The following is a 17,275-nucleotide window of genomic DNA, read 5'->3' as shown; positions in this document are numbered from 1 at the left end:
TAATACAAACTATAATATACAAATGCAGTGATATCTGTTTAAATAAATGTATATAGGTTATTGATAATATAATACTGTTCTGAATACATTATTCAAGTTCTGTCGGCTATTATTCATCGTTTCCCATTTGTATCAACTTCCTTCAAAGGTAGGTAGATGTGATTAAATGTATTTTATTCCATATCAAAATTGCAAGGTTAACAGCAAATCCAAAATGCATAATCAGTATAAAAAGACAAGGTCATTTATTGTTTTGTTAGTTCCAATATGAAATTAAATACACAATGCATTCTTTAATTTTGTTTTTGTAATTATTATGGTAAAATAAAAGTAGAGAATAATGCTTAAAGTGTACAAATTATATTCAAAAATCCACAGCCTTGCATGACAACATATTCAGATAACCAGTAACTATAATATAATCCATAACTATGCCAAAGCTTTTCTCATAAACTTCAAAGATAGTGGAATCAGTATGTAATTAAAAAGAGAATAAATGTGATGAACTGGATTAAGAAATTGCTAAAAAGGAAAACTTTCTGCTTTCACACCATATATTAACTCATTGTGGTGCCCAAGACCAAAATATGAATAAAGGAATCTCATCAGTATTTAACAAAAAGTTTGGTTACTTGCAAGAGTTGAAAAATCAGCAGCCTAGAGTTGGTAAAGTGCTGCTTTTAGAAAATTTTGTTTTAAGGCACTAACATTCAAATTAATGTATGGTTCTTTATTCAAAAAGGTTAAATACTATTCCCAAACGATGGATTCTTGTCTTCCTTAAAGGTTTGTGCAAAACTAAGAACATCTGTCACTTTCGCCAAAAAGAGCAGACACGAATTAATTCTAATCACAACAGTTGGAACTAAAAAGGGCCAGTCTAACAGACTCTCTCACAGGCTATTGGACCTTAAAACTTTCTCAAAGAGTGCATCATGCACATGCTAATCAAGTGTCCTTAAATACATGTTTGATAAATTTGCACCGATCCAATAGGAGACTCAATAATGACATGAGTCACCTTCAGTCAATATTTGTTTGGTTTGTTGTATTTCAGGTTTCATGGTGTTAATTATTTTTGATTTGGGTGCAAACGAATGAAACTTGAAACTTTATGGAGTGCTGATTATCTATGGTGATTAATGATAAAGTTTTTTATCTTGATATCAATTAAGTGTAGAAATGCCAGACAAAATTATGCATATATTGTGTAAATTACTATTAAAACAGTAGTTGAAGTTATAATTAAATATTTGGAAACCAAACAAACAAAAATGTCTTTAGGTTTCACAAAAGTGTCCTATACATGCTATGCTTAAAATATATTGGGAAGAGTACAGAAACTGATATGTAAAAGCTCAACTGTAAAAAATGGATAATAAAAGTTACAGAAAAATTAATTTATTGTGAAGAGATGTGGTAGAAACGAAAAGAAAATAAATAAATAGTAAATCACGTTCATGACACGCGTCAAAAGCTTTAGTTTGATGGATAAAACTGCAACCAAAACATATGTTGATATTGTAGTATATGAACATAAATAATTTGAATTAAGTGGAAACATGAAAAATAAAAAATATTTGTCTTAATTTATTATCACGCGCAAACATTTGGCAAAACAATGGAACCCATAACGTTAATTCGGATCATTTTTTATATACAGCAAAATTTACGATTTTAACAAATTAATAATTGATGTTTTGATTAGCGGAATCTTTGTACCGCTGTATCACTGTAATTATATCAATTATCGCACTGTTAGGAATAAATTAGCCAACTCGTAGATAAACTAATACTTCGTGACTTAATTATAATTGATTTGCTTTAGAAATTAATAACTCAAACAGAAACAAATGTTGAAAACATGACATTACGTGTCCTTAGTATTCCGAAGTCAAAACACCCCTATTTTTGTAATTGATAACATCACCAATTAATGAAACTAACAACGAGTCTTCTTAAATAAATCAATAAATTAAAAACGATGAATTTCGGCCACTGAATCACTAAATATTAATTAAAAAGTGAAACCTAACCTAAAATCAGTGCAATCTTTATATACTTAAACACTAGCAAGAAGCGGGCGTTCACGTATAAAAGGCTGTTTAATTGTAATAATTATGAATAAAAACTTACCTTTATAATGATATAGACAAAAAGCCACTTATTAAGCACATTACCGTTAAAAAAAACCAGAGAAGACAAAACTAACAACCGTGAAGTTTACTTGCTTCTACAAAAATTGTCATGAGAATCTGGCCATGGTCAAATCGAAATCATGCCATTTACCATGACAGTTGACCACTCGTAACTTACGTTCTTGATTACGATAGGCTGAGACTGAACTTGAAATATGCTTGAAATTTATAATAGACTAATATATGCCTTAGACTTAGGCAACCACTTTTATACAGAATCTGCATACATGAAAATTTTATTCTTAAAATACCTAAATCAAATTTTTAAAAGTTCACAAAATAGATAATAAAAAAACACAGACAAAATACACCCTTATCGGTAACTAATGACACAATATGATTGTATTTATATATTTAGAAGTTTATAAATAGTGCAACAAGTATACAACTAGAAAAGAAGAAAAAATGTGAGAAATTAACCATCAACTTTGTTTATGTTTTCCACATTGTATCTTAATGTTTATTTACCTTTTTAAATAAAAAATAATATATAAAAAATGTGCCTTCAGTTAAAACTATTAGACAGATTTAAATTATCGAATCATTTAGGAGTAAATTTTGCTTGTGAATATTCAGATGATAATAGATTTTTTATTATAAACGATACCACTCTTTATATACTTTCATTTAATGGTTCAGTTACAAATGAATTACCGAATTTTAAATGTAGAAAGTATATTTTAGTAGTGTCTGACTTTAGCCCTTGTCGTTGTATTGATATAGATATAAATACTTTTTATTTTAATTTACCAAAAGAAGACATATATGAAATTATAATGAATATAGAATACTCTAGCAATTTAAAAAATACAAAACCCTTAGAACCAGTTCCTCTTTGCGCTAAATGGTCTCCTAAAGGTTTAGCGGACGACAGTGGTTGTTTTTTAGGAGTTCTAACTAATTTATACAGTTTAGAAGTATATATGAAATATCTCAACAATTTGGAAGAGGTTAAATACTGTATTATATCAAACATTACAGAATCAATCATAGTAACTGAAAAAGTTAAATGGAGTGATGCTAATAGGTTTGCAAATAATATAAAATTGGAGGAATACAAGAGAAGAATAGGTGCTGTTACACCTTCAGGTAGTATCTTACTTTCTTAAATTTATCAAATAGCTTTTTTATTTCCTCAAAAGTTTCAGTTATGTTATGTTTGTCCATGTTTTGTATAATTAGAAATTTATGGTCATATTCGTACATATTAGAACTATATTTTAGAAGCCTTTAAATAGATTCATCATACTGCTTTTATTGATAGACTCCCATATAGTTAAGTAATTCATTAACTTCTTAGTTTTCACAGGTTTTCATCCTTCTTTCATTATAGATTTGACATCATTGTTTTCTTTCTCATATCTTTATCTTATTATATGACTTTCGTCCCTTTGAAATCATATTTCAGTATTATATCATCTGAATTTTTACTTCCGTGACAGAATGGTTAAACATTTTTAGGTTTTCTTAATTATTCTGTCCTTAATTTCTATAGTTTTATTATTTTTGTTACTTGAAACAACACATATTAATACATATAATAATATTATCTAGCATTTACTTGGAGCCATCTTATTAATGTTGGAGACATTAATATGTGTGTTATATTCGTTGGACATCTTAATGGAGATATAACAGTATGGAGGTTGAAGTCCAGGAGGTATGATGATGGCAAACAAACCAGTCCCGAGTTTTTAGGGAGATTCAGAACAGCATTGTCAAGAATTACATGTATGCAGTGGCACAGGACCAGCAAAAATGGTAAGTGATCTTATTTACATAATGAAATGTAGACTAGAATATGAAAAAACTGACAAATTTTCAATTATGAGATCATTAAGCAAGAAATAGCAATTACTACAAAAAATTAAAATTGAAGATGTTGATATTATTTTGTTGTATTTCTTAGGAGGTGGATTATTCTACTCAGACATAGAAGGACAAATGAATGTTGTAAATGTTACATATTTAAACACATCAGAAGCTGTTTTCGTCAAAGAATGTTCATTTTTGACAGAAAAGAATAAAGTAAAAGTTGAAAAAATAAGCGTTTTTGAATATAATGAGGAGACATTTATATTGGTTGCTAAGCAAGGAGTGCTAATTATTTTTGGAATTAATAAAATGGGAGAGGTTTTTGACTGCTGTGTTGTATACATTCAGAACTATTACATAACAGGTAAGAATATTATGGATGCATGGAAAAGTACATAGAATGTTTGTCTCATTCATGTATTAGTTTGTTTAACACCATAAGGATATTATTTCCTCTGCCAAAAACAGTAATTTTTTGGTTTAAAATAAAAATAAATTGTTTTAGGCCTACACTACATAGAAAATAAAGTATATGTATTGTCCCTCCCAGGAATTTTAACAGAATTGACAGTGGAAGTTAAGGACAACAAAATATCCACCACAAAAAACATTGTATCATTAAAGAATGACATGGAAAAATATCGAACCCATGGATTTTTCTTCACAAAAACAAATATCATGTTAGTTATCATCGCATATCCGTGGGATCTGCAAAGTTTTTCCAAATCGAGGTCTTATGTGAATGTGTTTGTTTATCATAATGTTCAGTTAAAGCCATTTGATTTGCTGTGGAATAACCAAGGTGATAGTATAGAGGATTATTGGGACTGTTTCGAAATTTTAAGGTAAGTTACAGCTGGTACGCTAACTTAACAAACAACTGATCATTTTTTTTTCAACATATTTTTATTTTAGAATAGTATGTATAAAAGAAAAACGTTTTCCTTGGCTGGGTCTACCTAACGACCTCAACTATGACACACTGTCCACAACAAAACTGAAAACCTTACGTTTGGTATCACAATTGTCTGAAATGGTATTCGCGGTAATACCAACCGTTAAAACATACGATATAAAACCATTCATTATACTCCACTACTTAGTAACAATCAAACTGGTGATAGAACGAATGACACGGCTGTTTAATAAAAGAAAAGAGACCAAACTGAGCGATTTTCAAATGCGGAGTATCTTCATCCATAATTTTTTCCTCAAAGAGATGGTAGCGAAGAATATTTTGCCGAAGGCTAATGTTGGAAAAACGTTTATTGACGGCATGATTGAAGTTATGAGAATTGCGAACGAATTGGAGTATCCAGACCCTTTGGATTGTGTGTGGTGTGGAGACAATATCCTTTTTGGTACATTTTATAATGTTATAAGTGTTTTTATTTTATATCTTTATTCGATAAGTCAAGATGGATCTTGGTGAGATGTATATCATTTTGAATTTTGATCGTCCCGGTGATAATTCGTCTTGATATATCGTTTCAAATGTTTTTTTTACTGTCTAATTATATTTATAAAACTTAAGTACTTGTCGTTCTAAACTAAAGTTCTAAAATTGAATTCTAACATTTTTCTTAACAGAATAACACAGATCTTAGGTCCGGTATGTTTTCCTCCACATGTAGACACCCGTTGCTGCATTTCGATGATGCCGATATTCGTGGTGGCCGAGTATAAATGCCCATATTGTAAATCGTTGGCGCATAAACAAATAGAAGAAGAATATTCACCGATATATTGTCCTTATTGCGATGTACTAATGGAAAGAATTATTATGGCCGATGAACAAATAAAGGAAAAGTGTCGACTTTTCGAACTCGAAACGTCAAAGCAAAAACTGGATGTTTGTTTTGCGGATTGTTTGAAAGAGAAGATCGATGTTAACGAAATTGAAGAAAATGATACAGAGTATATTATTTTCAGCGATAGCGATGAAGAGTCGTCTGACAGTATGAAGGAACTTTATAAAGAATTTTCGAAAGCTGGGATCAACGACAAAGACGTCTAATTGGAGGAGTCGTTTCGTTTTAAGGTAGGTAATAACTAGACTTCGGCAAATATGCAAATAAAAATGTAGAAAATATGCGCATAAATATGCACGTGTTTACCCGAAAATATGCAAATATTTTACAAAATATGCATACAAATAAATAAAAAAATCGTAAAATAGTAACAATTTTATTTTAAAAAAAAAAGTGTACATAACTAAATATTTCCTACTATTCATTAAGATTTACATTTATTTTAAGTAACTACATCATTTTTAAGTATGAATAAACTTATTTAGAATTATGGTAACAATAAATGACCAAGTGGTGTTCAAAATTTTCTAACAAAAACTTGTGGCTTCTGTCTGAGTACATATATTTATATATGGAAAAAATTCGTTCAACATCAACTGATGTAACGGGAGCATTTTTCAAACTAACCAAAACATTTGGTTCTAAATTAATTGTTTCCGAAATATTTCCAGCTAGAACACTGACTACTTCAGAAAGAATATGGTAACCTTTATTTTTTTTCATAGTAGCTTCAAATTTTTTTAAAATATCTTTTCCAATATTACCTCTAACGTTCCGACAACATGACGCAAATTCTTTTATTAATGCTGTACTTTCGAACAATGACAGTTTTGGTGATTCTAACTGAGTAATTGTTTTTTGAACAAAACTAAAATTTGATTTTATAAATGAAAGTTCTTGTTGAAGCAAGTTACTCTGAAAAGTTTGTTTAGAATCCAAAAGAGATTGGGAACTTTCATCTGTTAACGTATCAATTATGTTCTTTATTTTAACAAAATGATCTGCATAAAAATTAGCTGCTTCTAACCATGTTCCCCATCGCGTTAAAATAGGTTGTGGTGGAAGAGGAATGTTAGGTAGCATTTCTTTATAAAGTTGAATTCTTATAGGAGATTTAAGAAATACTTTTTTGACACTGGATATCATGGTATTTACAAGAGGAAACTTTTTTCGTATTTCCTCTGCAACTCTGTTTAATCCATGCGCTACACAAGTAACATGTATTAAATCTGGGAAAAATATTTTTAAATTTTGTCCTGCTTTCACCATATAAGGAGCAGCATCCGATAAAATAAGCAGTAATTTATTAGAAGGAATAGTTGTCGGAAGAAAAAAAGTTGCTAATGTTTCTTGTATAAAACGCGAAATTGTTAAAGCATTTGTTTTCTCAAGTTGCTGGCATGAAATAAGATGAGATTTTGGTAAGGTATCTTCTTTAAGAACACCAATCAATAAATGAGCAATATACTTTCCTGAGAAATCAGTGGTTTCGTCTACAGATATGTAAAAATAATTATCTGCAATTTCTTCCTTAATAATGATTAACACCGACGAGTATACCCGTTCACATTATTTCTTCTTAGAGACCGATCACTTGGAACATTAAGTTTGCAATATTTTTTTAGAAACGAACTAAAATTTACATTTGCTAATTTTGAAAGCGGTATGTTTGCAGACACTAATGCGCGACACAAGTCTTCATTCAAAGTTTCTTGCTCATCTAATTTTTTTGAAGTAGATTGGAAACATTTAGCCATTGAAGTTTGATGTTTTCCTCCTATTTTTCCTTTTTTTGCAATGTGTGAAGCAGTTCTCACATGTTGGTCTATCTGAAATTTCTTCTCACATGCTATCTATAAATAAAAATAAAAACCTTTATTTTAACCCAACCTTTAAAATATAAACATATACAAGGTGTTTTTGGTTAATCAAATAACTGGTTTGGAAAAAAAAACACTCGCTAAATGTTTTAAATGCAGTATTAATCCACAAATTAGTTTTTGTTACTAACCATTAGTACATCATATAACTTATTTTAAAATTCAACAAAAGTTTTTTTTTTGTTAATTCAATTACAATAAAAATAATTGTGTTTTAGAATAGCTGACTTCATAAAAAAAAGTAAAGGTGAAAAATTTTTCTAAATACACACCATTGTATTGTACCATGGACAATTTTTTCTCACTAAAGGAAGCTATTTTTCATTTAAAAACAACCTACGAGTACTAAATTTCAAGTAAATACGTTTATTGGTTTTAAAGTTATTGTTGTTATTAACTAAAAGAATTTAATTTTTTTTAATTTTAACACCCTGTATCTCGAAAAGTAAATAAATTTGACCCCTCATTAACTATATCGTTTTGTTCAATTTTTCGAGAAGTATCTACAGTCAAACGTTGTAAGTGTAATTTGGAAACACCCTGTATGTATGAAATATTAGATATTTAATAGAAAATATTAGATACTTACAATTTTGCCACAGACTGAACAGTAGATTTTTCCCATATCCATAGACAGCTCTTTATAAGGTTTAATCCAAGTTGAAGCACTGGTTGTTTTAGGCATTATAAAATCACAATCTTCCGTTTTGTTACGCACAACAAGTGTTTACGCTTTGAATATCAAAACAAAAATGATTTACAAATCTGAGCATCAAATTAGAAATGTTTAGGTACCTAATTCAATAAACTGGGAGATTTTGGAAAATCCCTAAATTAGGAACAAAACTATTAGCCGTTTACCTGCTGTTAAGATACAATAAATTGTAGATAGATTTGGGGATTAGATCATAAAATGCAAATGAGCGAACCCTTAGCGATTATCCAATAACTGAATGCCTCAGTGACCGAGACTTTCTAAGAATGTTGAGGGCTACTTAAATTGATCTTCTTTGAAATTGTAAATGTTTTGTACCTGTAGAGATTACATACTTAGATCATTTCTTGATTAAAATGACTACAAAATTTTATACAAGAATTGAAATAAATTGGTATGTTTAAAAATTTTCAAATACAGTATAAAAATCTGAACTTTTATGCACTTTATGCAAACTTTTATACAAATATGCCAAAATATGAAATATTTGCATAAAATATGCACAATATGCAAAATATGCAATATGCATATTTGCCGAAGTCTAGTAATAACAGTTTTATATAAATAAATTTTGTATTATGTAATAGTTACACTTATCAACATTGATATTAAAGGTACATGTTTACCTGGGTTTATAGACCGTAATTTAGAATTGCTTCGTTCTGACGTATTGTTTGCAACTGCGACAGATATTATCAAGGGCGATGCGGGAGCGGAAGTAGACGTAACTTTCTGTCGTTCTTATCATTCAATTCCATTTTGAATCCTTCTCTTAAATTGCTTAGATATTTATACGCTTTTTTTATACAGGTACTTTGAATATTTTCTTTCATTTTCTGTATATTACCGTTTTCGATTCTCTATTGGGCATATTTTACCGGCCCTATATCTAGCGTCTTCGTAGATTGCTCTTCTTTCTCTGGTTCTTCTTTCCATATATTTCTTGTGTTCTTGATTTCTATTCTGCATTATACTTATTGAACCATTCTCGTTTTTTTTTTCTTTATTGTACCTATGATCTTTCTTGTTGCGTTAATTACTTTTATTTTGATTTCTTCCCAATGTTTTTCGGTGCCTATAGTGAAATTTACACTGAGAGAGTTGTACGGCTAATGATTTTCTTATGGAGAATAAAGGCACAGCGTTGTCGGCCTTCACCAGCTGTTAATTGCTCACTCAAGAGCGTTGCACAGGACCGGCTTGGATCAAATGTGTCTCCCGGCAGCGGCAGTACGAGTATAATATTTTAAATTATGTATACAGTAGAATAAAAAAGGATTGTAAAAGTTGTAATAATTGAATACTCCAAGAAATACAGGGATGGGCATAAGTCAGTTAACCAATTTGCATACCAAATAAAAAAAAACTAAACAGAAAACTAATTTATTGATTTGATTCATTATTAAAGTAATTATGGTTTTAAAGTTACTGTTTGTGTTCAAACTGCAAACCACCTTCCTCAATGCACCTATGATACCGATTATATACGCTGTTGCAGGTTTTATCAAAGAATTCTGGGTTGTTGCGGAGTGCATCGAATTCCTCTTGAATTCTTGTTTTCAAATGTTCAATATCACGTAATGGAGTGGCGAACACTTTGTTTTTGAGTACTCCCCACAGAGCAAAATCGCATGGCGTTATGTCGGGTGACCGTGCTGGCCACCCAATTCTTCCTTTTCTTCCTATACACATGTCAAACTCGGCATTCAGGTATTCGCAAACTGCAAGTCCGAAGTGCGGAGGAGCGCCGTCTTGTTGAAAATAGCGAATATCTGCAAACTCTGGGTTATTTTCCAAAGTACCCTTTAAATCAATAAGCAGTTCAAGATAATTTTCTGCATTTACGCTGCCCTCAAAAAAATACGGACCAACTAGACCACCGGCGTGAAGTCCAGCCCACACTGTTACTCCAGGAAGATTTAACTCATGAGCAATGGTTTCGTGAGGGTTTTCATCCGCCCAGTAAACACAATTGTGTCGGTTAATCCCTCCGTTTAGTTTGAACTGCGCTTCATCACTCCAAAGAATTTGCTTATAAAATTGCGCTTCGTCATCTGCGCAACCAGTATACCACTCGCAAAATTCCAATCTACGATCAGAGTCGTCTTCCGTTATCGCATGTATCAAACGTGGACGATAACAATGATAATTTAATTTCTTTAACATGCGACTTACACTTCGGCGAGATATACCTAATTGAAGCGATGCCCGAACTGTGGATTGCTTGGGCATCTCAACAAATGTTTCCGCAACGAGTTCCATCTTTCATCTGTCACTACCACAGAAGGGCGACCACTACGCGGTGCGTCTAATACCGACCCACTTTGTTGGAACTTCTTATGCAACTTGTAAACCATCTGCCTTGTAGGAACAGGCCTATTTGGATACTTAGTAGTGAATTCGTTGAATACCGTCTGATAATCTGCATGATAACGTAGGTACGAAGTCAACAGACAGACTCTTTCTTCTGTAGTGCACTTTACACGGGCTTGGACTGCCATGGCGACGTGAACTCGTTGAGCGACAATCTTGAACCAGAGAACAACCCAACACAGAGAAGCGACAGTTCTTTGAAGTTACGTGGCCAAGCCGCCAATGACAGCTAACAACCAGAAAATTAATAGTCAGTGGGCATATCACACAATATAAATTCTTCGAGCGTAGACGCAAAATTTCGGGCCAATGTTTTTTAAATGCATTCATTTTTTCCGAATCCTGAAAAAACTAATAAGTATTTTTGAAAAATTTAAACGCAGAGTGAAAGACTACATTATTACTGAGGGCCGAAAGTCCCTGAAAACTTCTATAATGTTTATTTTAATAAGTTACAGGGGTGAAAAAAAAAGAGAAAATTTAGTGTGATTTTTAATTTGAAATATCTCATTCAAAAAAACTTTTTGTTTATTCTAAGGGACTTTCGGCCCTCGGTAATAATGTAATCTTTCATTCTGTATTTAAATTTTTCAAAAATATTTGTTAGTTTTCTCAGGATTCGAAAAAAAAAATGATTGCATTTAAAAAGAATTGGCCCGAAATTTTGCGCCTACGCTCTTGAAAATATTGAAGGTACTGCGTCATGCGCCAATGTTTTTCTTCTATTTCCTTTTACAATAACATTATCTTCAAAATGCAGTTCACAAATCCTATAATTATTATAAAGTGAATCCATTTTGAATATCAAATCTTCTCGTCTGCAAGCTTCTATCCACACTTTGGCACTACAAATTTTTAACAGAACAAATTTTAAACAAAGAACTTTTTCTGTATTTATAAATAATACTTTATTACTTACAATTATAAGAGTATTAGCACTGTTATTCTATGGTATTAGTATATTCTAAGTATATTGTAAGTAATGAAATATTTAACTTTTGTCAATATCTAATCTTAATAAATTTTCAGTTTTCTCCTGATGAAGTCACAAAAGTGTCACTAAATATTGAGATATACAACAAATAAAGTTTTAATATTTTTTATTTGTAATTCCCATTTAAAACTCCTAAATATTTTATGTATTTCGATCCATATATTTGATCTTTTTTATTTATATTTAACGAATTAAAAATTGGCAGACAACTTTTGTATATAGCAAAAAGTAGATGAGTACCTATTTAGTTTTTTCATAATTTAATGTAAGTTTGTTTATTTGCAACCATGTTTTTGCAATTTTGAAGTCTTGTTCTAATTTCAGGCCAATGCTTTTTAACATTTTTTTGGAATCCTGAGAAAACTAACAAATATTTTTGTAAAATTTAAACACAGAATGAAAGATTACATTATTACCGAGGGCCGAAAGTCCCTTAGAATAAACAAAAAGTTTTTTTGAATGAGATATTTGAAATTAAAAATCACATTAAATTTTCTCTTTTTTTTCACCCCTGTAACTTATTAAAATAAACATTATAAAAGTTTTCGGGGACTTTTGGCCCTCAGTAATAATGTGGTCTTTCATTCTGCGTTTAAATTTTTCAAAAATACTTATTAGTTTTTTCAGGATTCGAAAAAAATGAATACATTTAAAAAACATTTGCCCCAAATTTTGCGCCTACGCTCTTAAATCAAATATTCCCGTGTATAAAACCCTCTATATATTTTTATTTCTTAAAAATACTATATTCGTATTGTTGTCTTCGAGCGCGCCGACATTTGGCCACCATCTGTTGATTTTTTGACCTGAGCCTTCGGAGACTTGCGTCTTTCAATAAAAGAAATAGCACTGTCACCAAATTTAATGTTTTCAGTTTGAACTATGTATCCCTTGGCAGACCAAAGTTTATTTTTTTATAGCTCGGACAGACACGTCGGCGTCGGCTTACTGTTCGAAAGTCAAACCAATACTATTATGTAATTAGTAATAACTAATAATAATTACAAAGCAATAGTAATTACCTGTTATTATTCTTAGGAAATCTAAATAAACTTATTCCTTTTCCTGTCACAGATGAACATCCGCGAATCGCACAAATATATCCAGCCATTTTAAATATAAATTAAACTTTTAACTATAAACTATAACTATAAACTTATATATTTAACTATAACTATAACCTTTTAACTATAAATAAATTATATAAATGGTCAAATGCACTTGTTGTGTCGAGTATTTACCATAGACGCCTACGGACTATCGAAAACAACCAGAATTAAAGAATAAGCACGTGTTTTTGACAGTAATACAACCAGAATCGGGCATGCGTATACAAAAATAGTACACGCTTTTGGACCGCTATGTCGCTTCTATGTGTCTCTGTTATTCTAGGCTTGAACTAACGACAAGCCGGACAAGCGCCACACTCCTTCTGTCATCGCACCAATTCGGTACGGCAATCACCGTTGCCGCGTCCTCATTATTTTTGAACCGCGTCAAACAGCGTTAACTGACTTATGCCCACATCGGTATATAAATAGCTTGGAAAGTACTAATTTTTTTTTTTCGAATGTTTTTTACTTGAAGTAGTCCTTTATACAATAATTTTATCCATAATTCTCCATTTTCATTGGTGTTTTGATGGAGTAAATGTTTACTAATGGTTCCTAAGAAAATTTCTTCTTTGTCTATTTACGCATTCATGTCTACTAGTACGATCTTGATATCATTTTTGTTGTGTCATTCTGCCAAAATTTGAAATTTTCAAAAATTAATAACTTTTTTCCCTCTTTTCTGTATATGAACACAATGAACATATGGTTATTTTTGATAATAAAATTTGCCCAGAACTATTTTATTGTTTATTTATTATTAAACGACGAATTAAACCTGTGTAAAAATCGCCCAAGTTGTATTTTGTGACAGATTTCAATATTTTGTTGTTAGGTGTCGAAAATCATGTAAATTTTATTGTACTTAAACTTACTCCTGTTGCTAATGCTCCTTTATTTTTTTAAAATCTTTAATAGGCTGATTTTGTACCGATTCTGCAATATAAAAACAATTACATTGGTTATTACCTCCTTCGTTTGTCCAGACAAGACTTTGCCTTCTAATGAAAATCCATGTTAATACAGTATATTTGTTGCAAACTATATAATCATCTTGCTTTAAACGATCATAAACGAAATAATAATGATGAATTTTGTTGCTGCGCATCGGAGGTGGAGCCTATATCAAAAAGTCTAAATCCCAAACTATATTTGATGAGCAGTAAATTAGTTGGATGTCAATAATATCAAGACTACAATTTTGGATTGTGATGTACTATTTTGTAAAATACAAACAAAATATCTCAAGCAGTTGATATAAACTTGTTTACTATCTGTTTAATGGTATTTAATGTAGAATATTTTTTTAAGTACTAAACTTCGAGAATGTGAGGTATTTATATGTTTTTTAGGTGGATAATTGGTGATATGTGGATTGGAGTAAGCTGTTTTATCATTAAAAATTCGACCGACGACGATTTCGACGAAAATTTTCATGAATTCCACAGTTTGATCAAACCTAAAAATATACAAATATCAAAACCTGAGATGTATAAGTTAAAATCCTAATATCAGAGTTCGAGATTAACAAAACTACTGGAGTAATGTTAAAATGTTACGGAAATCATTGTTAAACTACCAGAATTCAAATTTGTATAGTAAGATTTGAATTAATAAGAAAAAAAGGAATATTACTTCAAAGTAATCGTTTTTATATTTATTTTTGTAACTTGTGATAAATTTGTTTACAAAAAAAGAGTATTTCTCCTTTTATTACTTATGTCCTTTTCAGTTTTTTTAAATTATTTACATTGAGTTTAGTTGAAAGCTTTCCAATCATAACTTTCTTTAATGAGGAACAGATAAGAATCAGATGGAACGTTAGCAAAGCAATTAAGAGGATAATCCAGAAATTTCTACTCCATATTAATCAATTTTCTCGGTGCTAGTAGTCCCTGACGTAGATCAGAAATCTTCAAACATTCCAGCCCTAGATCCATACTCATTACTTCAATTGGTTACAAGGATTAAAACCGTTTTAATTTTCCTGTCATATATAATTTCTAGAGCAGTCGCAGAGTACAGTAAAATGACTGGAAATTTATTAGTAAAAGTAAAAAACTCGACCTGTAAACTTGGGTCGGTATAGTCTGCGATAGAGTTTCCTTGAAGAACAGTGACAGTGACGTAAAATGGAATTTAAATCAAAATTAAATCGAAAAGTTTTGTCCGGGCAAAGCCGAGAAATTATAGCGAATTTTATGCAACAAAAAGGAAGGAACAACGTACCTCGAATAGACTTAAAACAAATGCAGAAACGTGTTGCAACAGGTGTAACAACCAAAGTGATAACAAATAAACTGTTTATAATGAGGCAAGTGCAAGAGAAATCATTAAAATACAACAAACCGGCTTATCTATGTGTCGTGGATCTTAAGAAGACATTTGACCGGGTCAAATAAAAGACATTATCCACTTACTGTACGCAAGATACCTCTAGGGATAATCAAAACGATCGAAAATATCTACCAAAACAACACAATAAAAGTAGAAGAAGAACTAACCGACCCTATTGAAGCTGGCAATGGGATAAGACAGGGAGATTGCTTGAGCCCCCTATTGTTCAATCTAATTATGAATGAAATAATAAAAAAAGTAAGAACTAAAAAAGGATACCAAATGGGAGAAAAATAACTTAAAATAATCTGCTATGCAGACGACGCAATACTACTCTTTCAAAGTGAAGACGATTTACAACGTATGCTGTACCAATTTAATATAACCGCCAGAAAATTTAACTAACATGTTAATTTTCCCAAAAAAGACAAAATGCATGGTTACAACAGCAAATTTCCTAAGCTGTAAATTGGAGCTGGAAGGTGAGATAATAGAATAAGTGATGGAGTTTAAATATCTAGGCATCACATTATCCAGCTACGGAAAGCTCGAAACTGAAGTAGAAGATCGAGTGAATAGAGCAAACAGAGCTTAGACTGCCTGAATGAAACAATATGGAGAAATAAAAATATCGGGAAAGAAATGAAAAGCAGAATTTACAAAACAGTCATCAGACCAATAATGACATACGCGGCAGAATCATGACCTTACACAGAGCGGACAAAATTCTTTCAGCAGAGATGAAAACACTTAGAAAAATTGATGGTAAGACACTATGGGACAGAGCTAGAAGTACAGATATATGACGTAAATGTAAGGTGGAGAACATCAAGAACTGGTTAAGAAATAGAAAAGTAGAATGGAACGATCATATAAGCCGAATGACAACAAATAGAGTAGTAAAGACGGCAAGAGACGGTTCCCCAATAGGAAGACCACGAAAACGATGGAACGACAACTTACTGGAGGCACATTGAAAAACAGACAGAGTCATGTCATTACGAAATCTACATTAAATCGTCCCATATTCACACAAAAAGTTGAAGCGACAACCCCAATGAGGGATTACGTATTCCGATTTCACAAGGTTAGAGACTGATAATAACGAATGGAGATGGAAAAACGGTTTTGTAAAGAATGCTTGTTTGAAATTCAAATCGACCACGAAATCAGGGAGCTATCACGGTGAAATGAATTATGAAAATTATAAAAAATGGCTTCAGGAAATGCTTTTTCCCAACCTTGCTGCACATAGTGTACTAGTTGTTGACAACGCTTCTTATCACAACGTGCAAGCTGAAAAAGCCCTGATATGAGTACAACGAAAAATGTAATGAAAGACTGGCCAAGGCAACCCAATCTGCCTTTTTCAGAAGATATGTTTAAAAGTTGAATCAAGTCCAATCAACTAGGTCTAAAAACAAAGATGTTAATAAAAGTAACAGCTTTTTCTTTAGAAAAATATTATTATTAAGACTAACAGAAGACGACAACTGCTTGGAATTTTTTTGTTTTTTGTTTGTTTTTTTTTTATAAACTTCCTGCCAATTTCCTTGTTAACAATATTCCGTACGGTTTTATTTTTATTATTTGAATTACTAATCAATCGATAATGAAATTGTAATTTAGATTTTTGTAATTAGTCAACGTGGTTTGGTTTAGTTTTGTTATAATTTACAAGAGAATTGGCATCTTTCAGTTTTTTATGAAGCCAGTAAGCATTTTTCAAACGAGCCCCAGTTTGCTTAACTTCAGGAGTTATCCATTTTGACGTGACAACGTCTTAAATTAGGTTGTGGCTCGGAGTCATTTAAGAAAAAGTGTAACGCCCGCTCACGTCTGTTACAGTGTCATCGAACGAGATAGAGGCCCGCCGGACCGGCGAATGCCTTGCGTCTCTCTCCCACTCAAACATGATCGGTCCGCTGCGCGCGGCACTAGAGAATTAGGCGCGTTGAATCGCTAAAGTTGAAAATCGTTGAAAGTATCGTCAGCTGTGTCTGTAGTGAAAATGTGGAGTGCTTACAGTGTCCTATTTTA

General features: G+C 31.5%; 2 protein-coding genes across 3 annotated transcripts in view; one reads left to right on the top strand and one right to left on the bottom strand.

Annotated features, from left to right (window-relative positions):
• Tango5 (Transport and Golgi organization 5) overlaps positions 1-2,324 on the bottom strand; it is a 58,404-nt gene extending 56,080 nt beyond the window's left edge. Inside the window, exon 1 of one of the 2 annotated variants that reach the window (XM_072530707.1) lies at positions 2,137-2,324. The gene's annotated coding sequence lies outside the window, so the exon portion shown is untranslated. The remainder of the gene's footprint in view (positions 1-2,136) is intronic. The other variant, XM_072530710.1, reaches the window with a different exon arrangement.
• A 279-nt stretch (positions 2,325-2,603) lies between these two features.
• Positions 2,604-5,492, top strand: LOC140440290 (uncharacterized). Its single transcript, XM_072530706.1, has 5 exons — positions 2,604-3,287; positions 3,753-3,959; positions 4,108-4,377; positions 4,519-4,858; positions 4,929-5,492. The coding sequence occupies exons 1-5, from the start codon at positions 2,696-2,698 to the stop codon at positions 5,443-5,445; spliced, it is 1,926 nt and encodes a 641-aa protein (XP_072386807.1). The 5' UTR covers positions 2,604-2,695; the 3' UTR covers positions 5,446-5,492.
• Positions 5,493-17,275: the final 11,783 nt, after the last annotated feature.

The sequence above is a fragment of the Diabrotica undecimpunctata genome, chromosome 4, assembly GCF_040954645.1.
Source record: "Diabrotica undecimpunctata isolate CICGRU chromosome 4, icDiaUnde3, whole genome shotgun sequence".
NCBI lineage: Eukaryota > Metazoa > Arthropoda > Insecta > Coleoptera > Chrysomelidae > Diabrotica > Diabrotica undecimpunctata.
The sequence above is the reverse complement of the archived record's forward strand: the minus strand, read 5'-3'. Positions and strand labels throughout refer to the sequence as shown.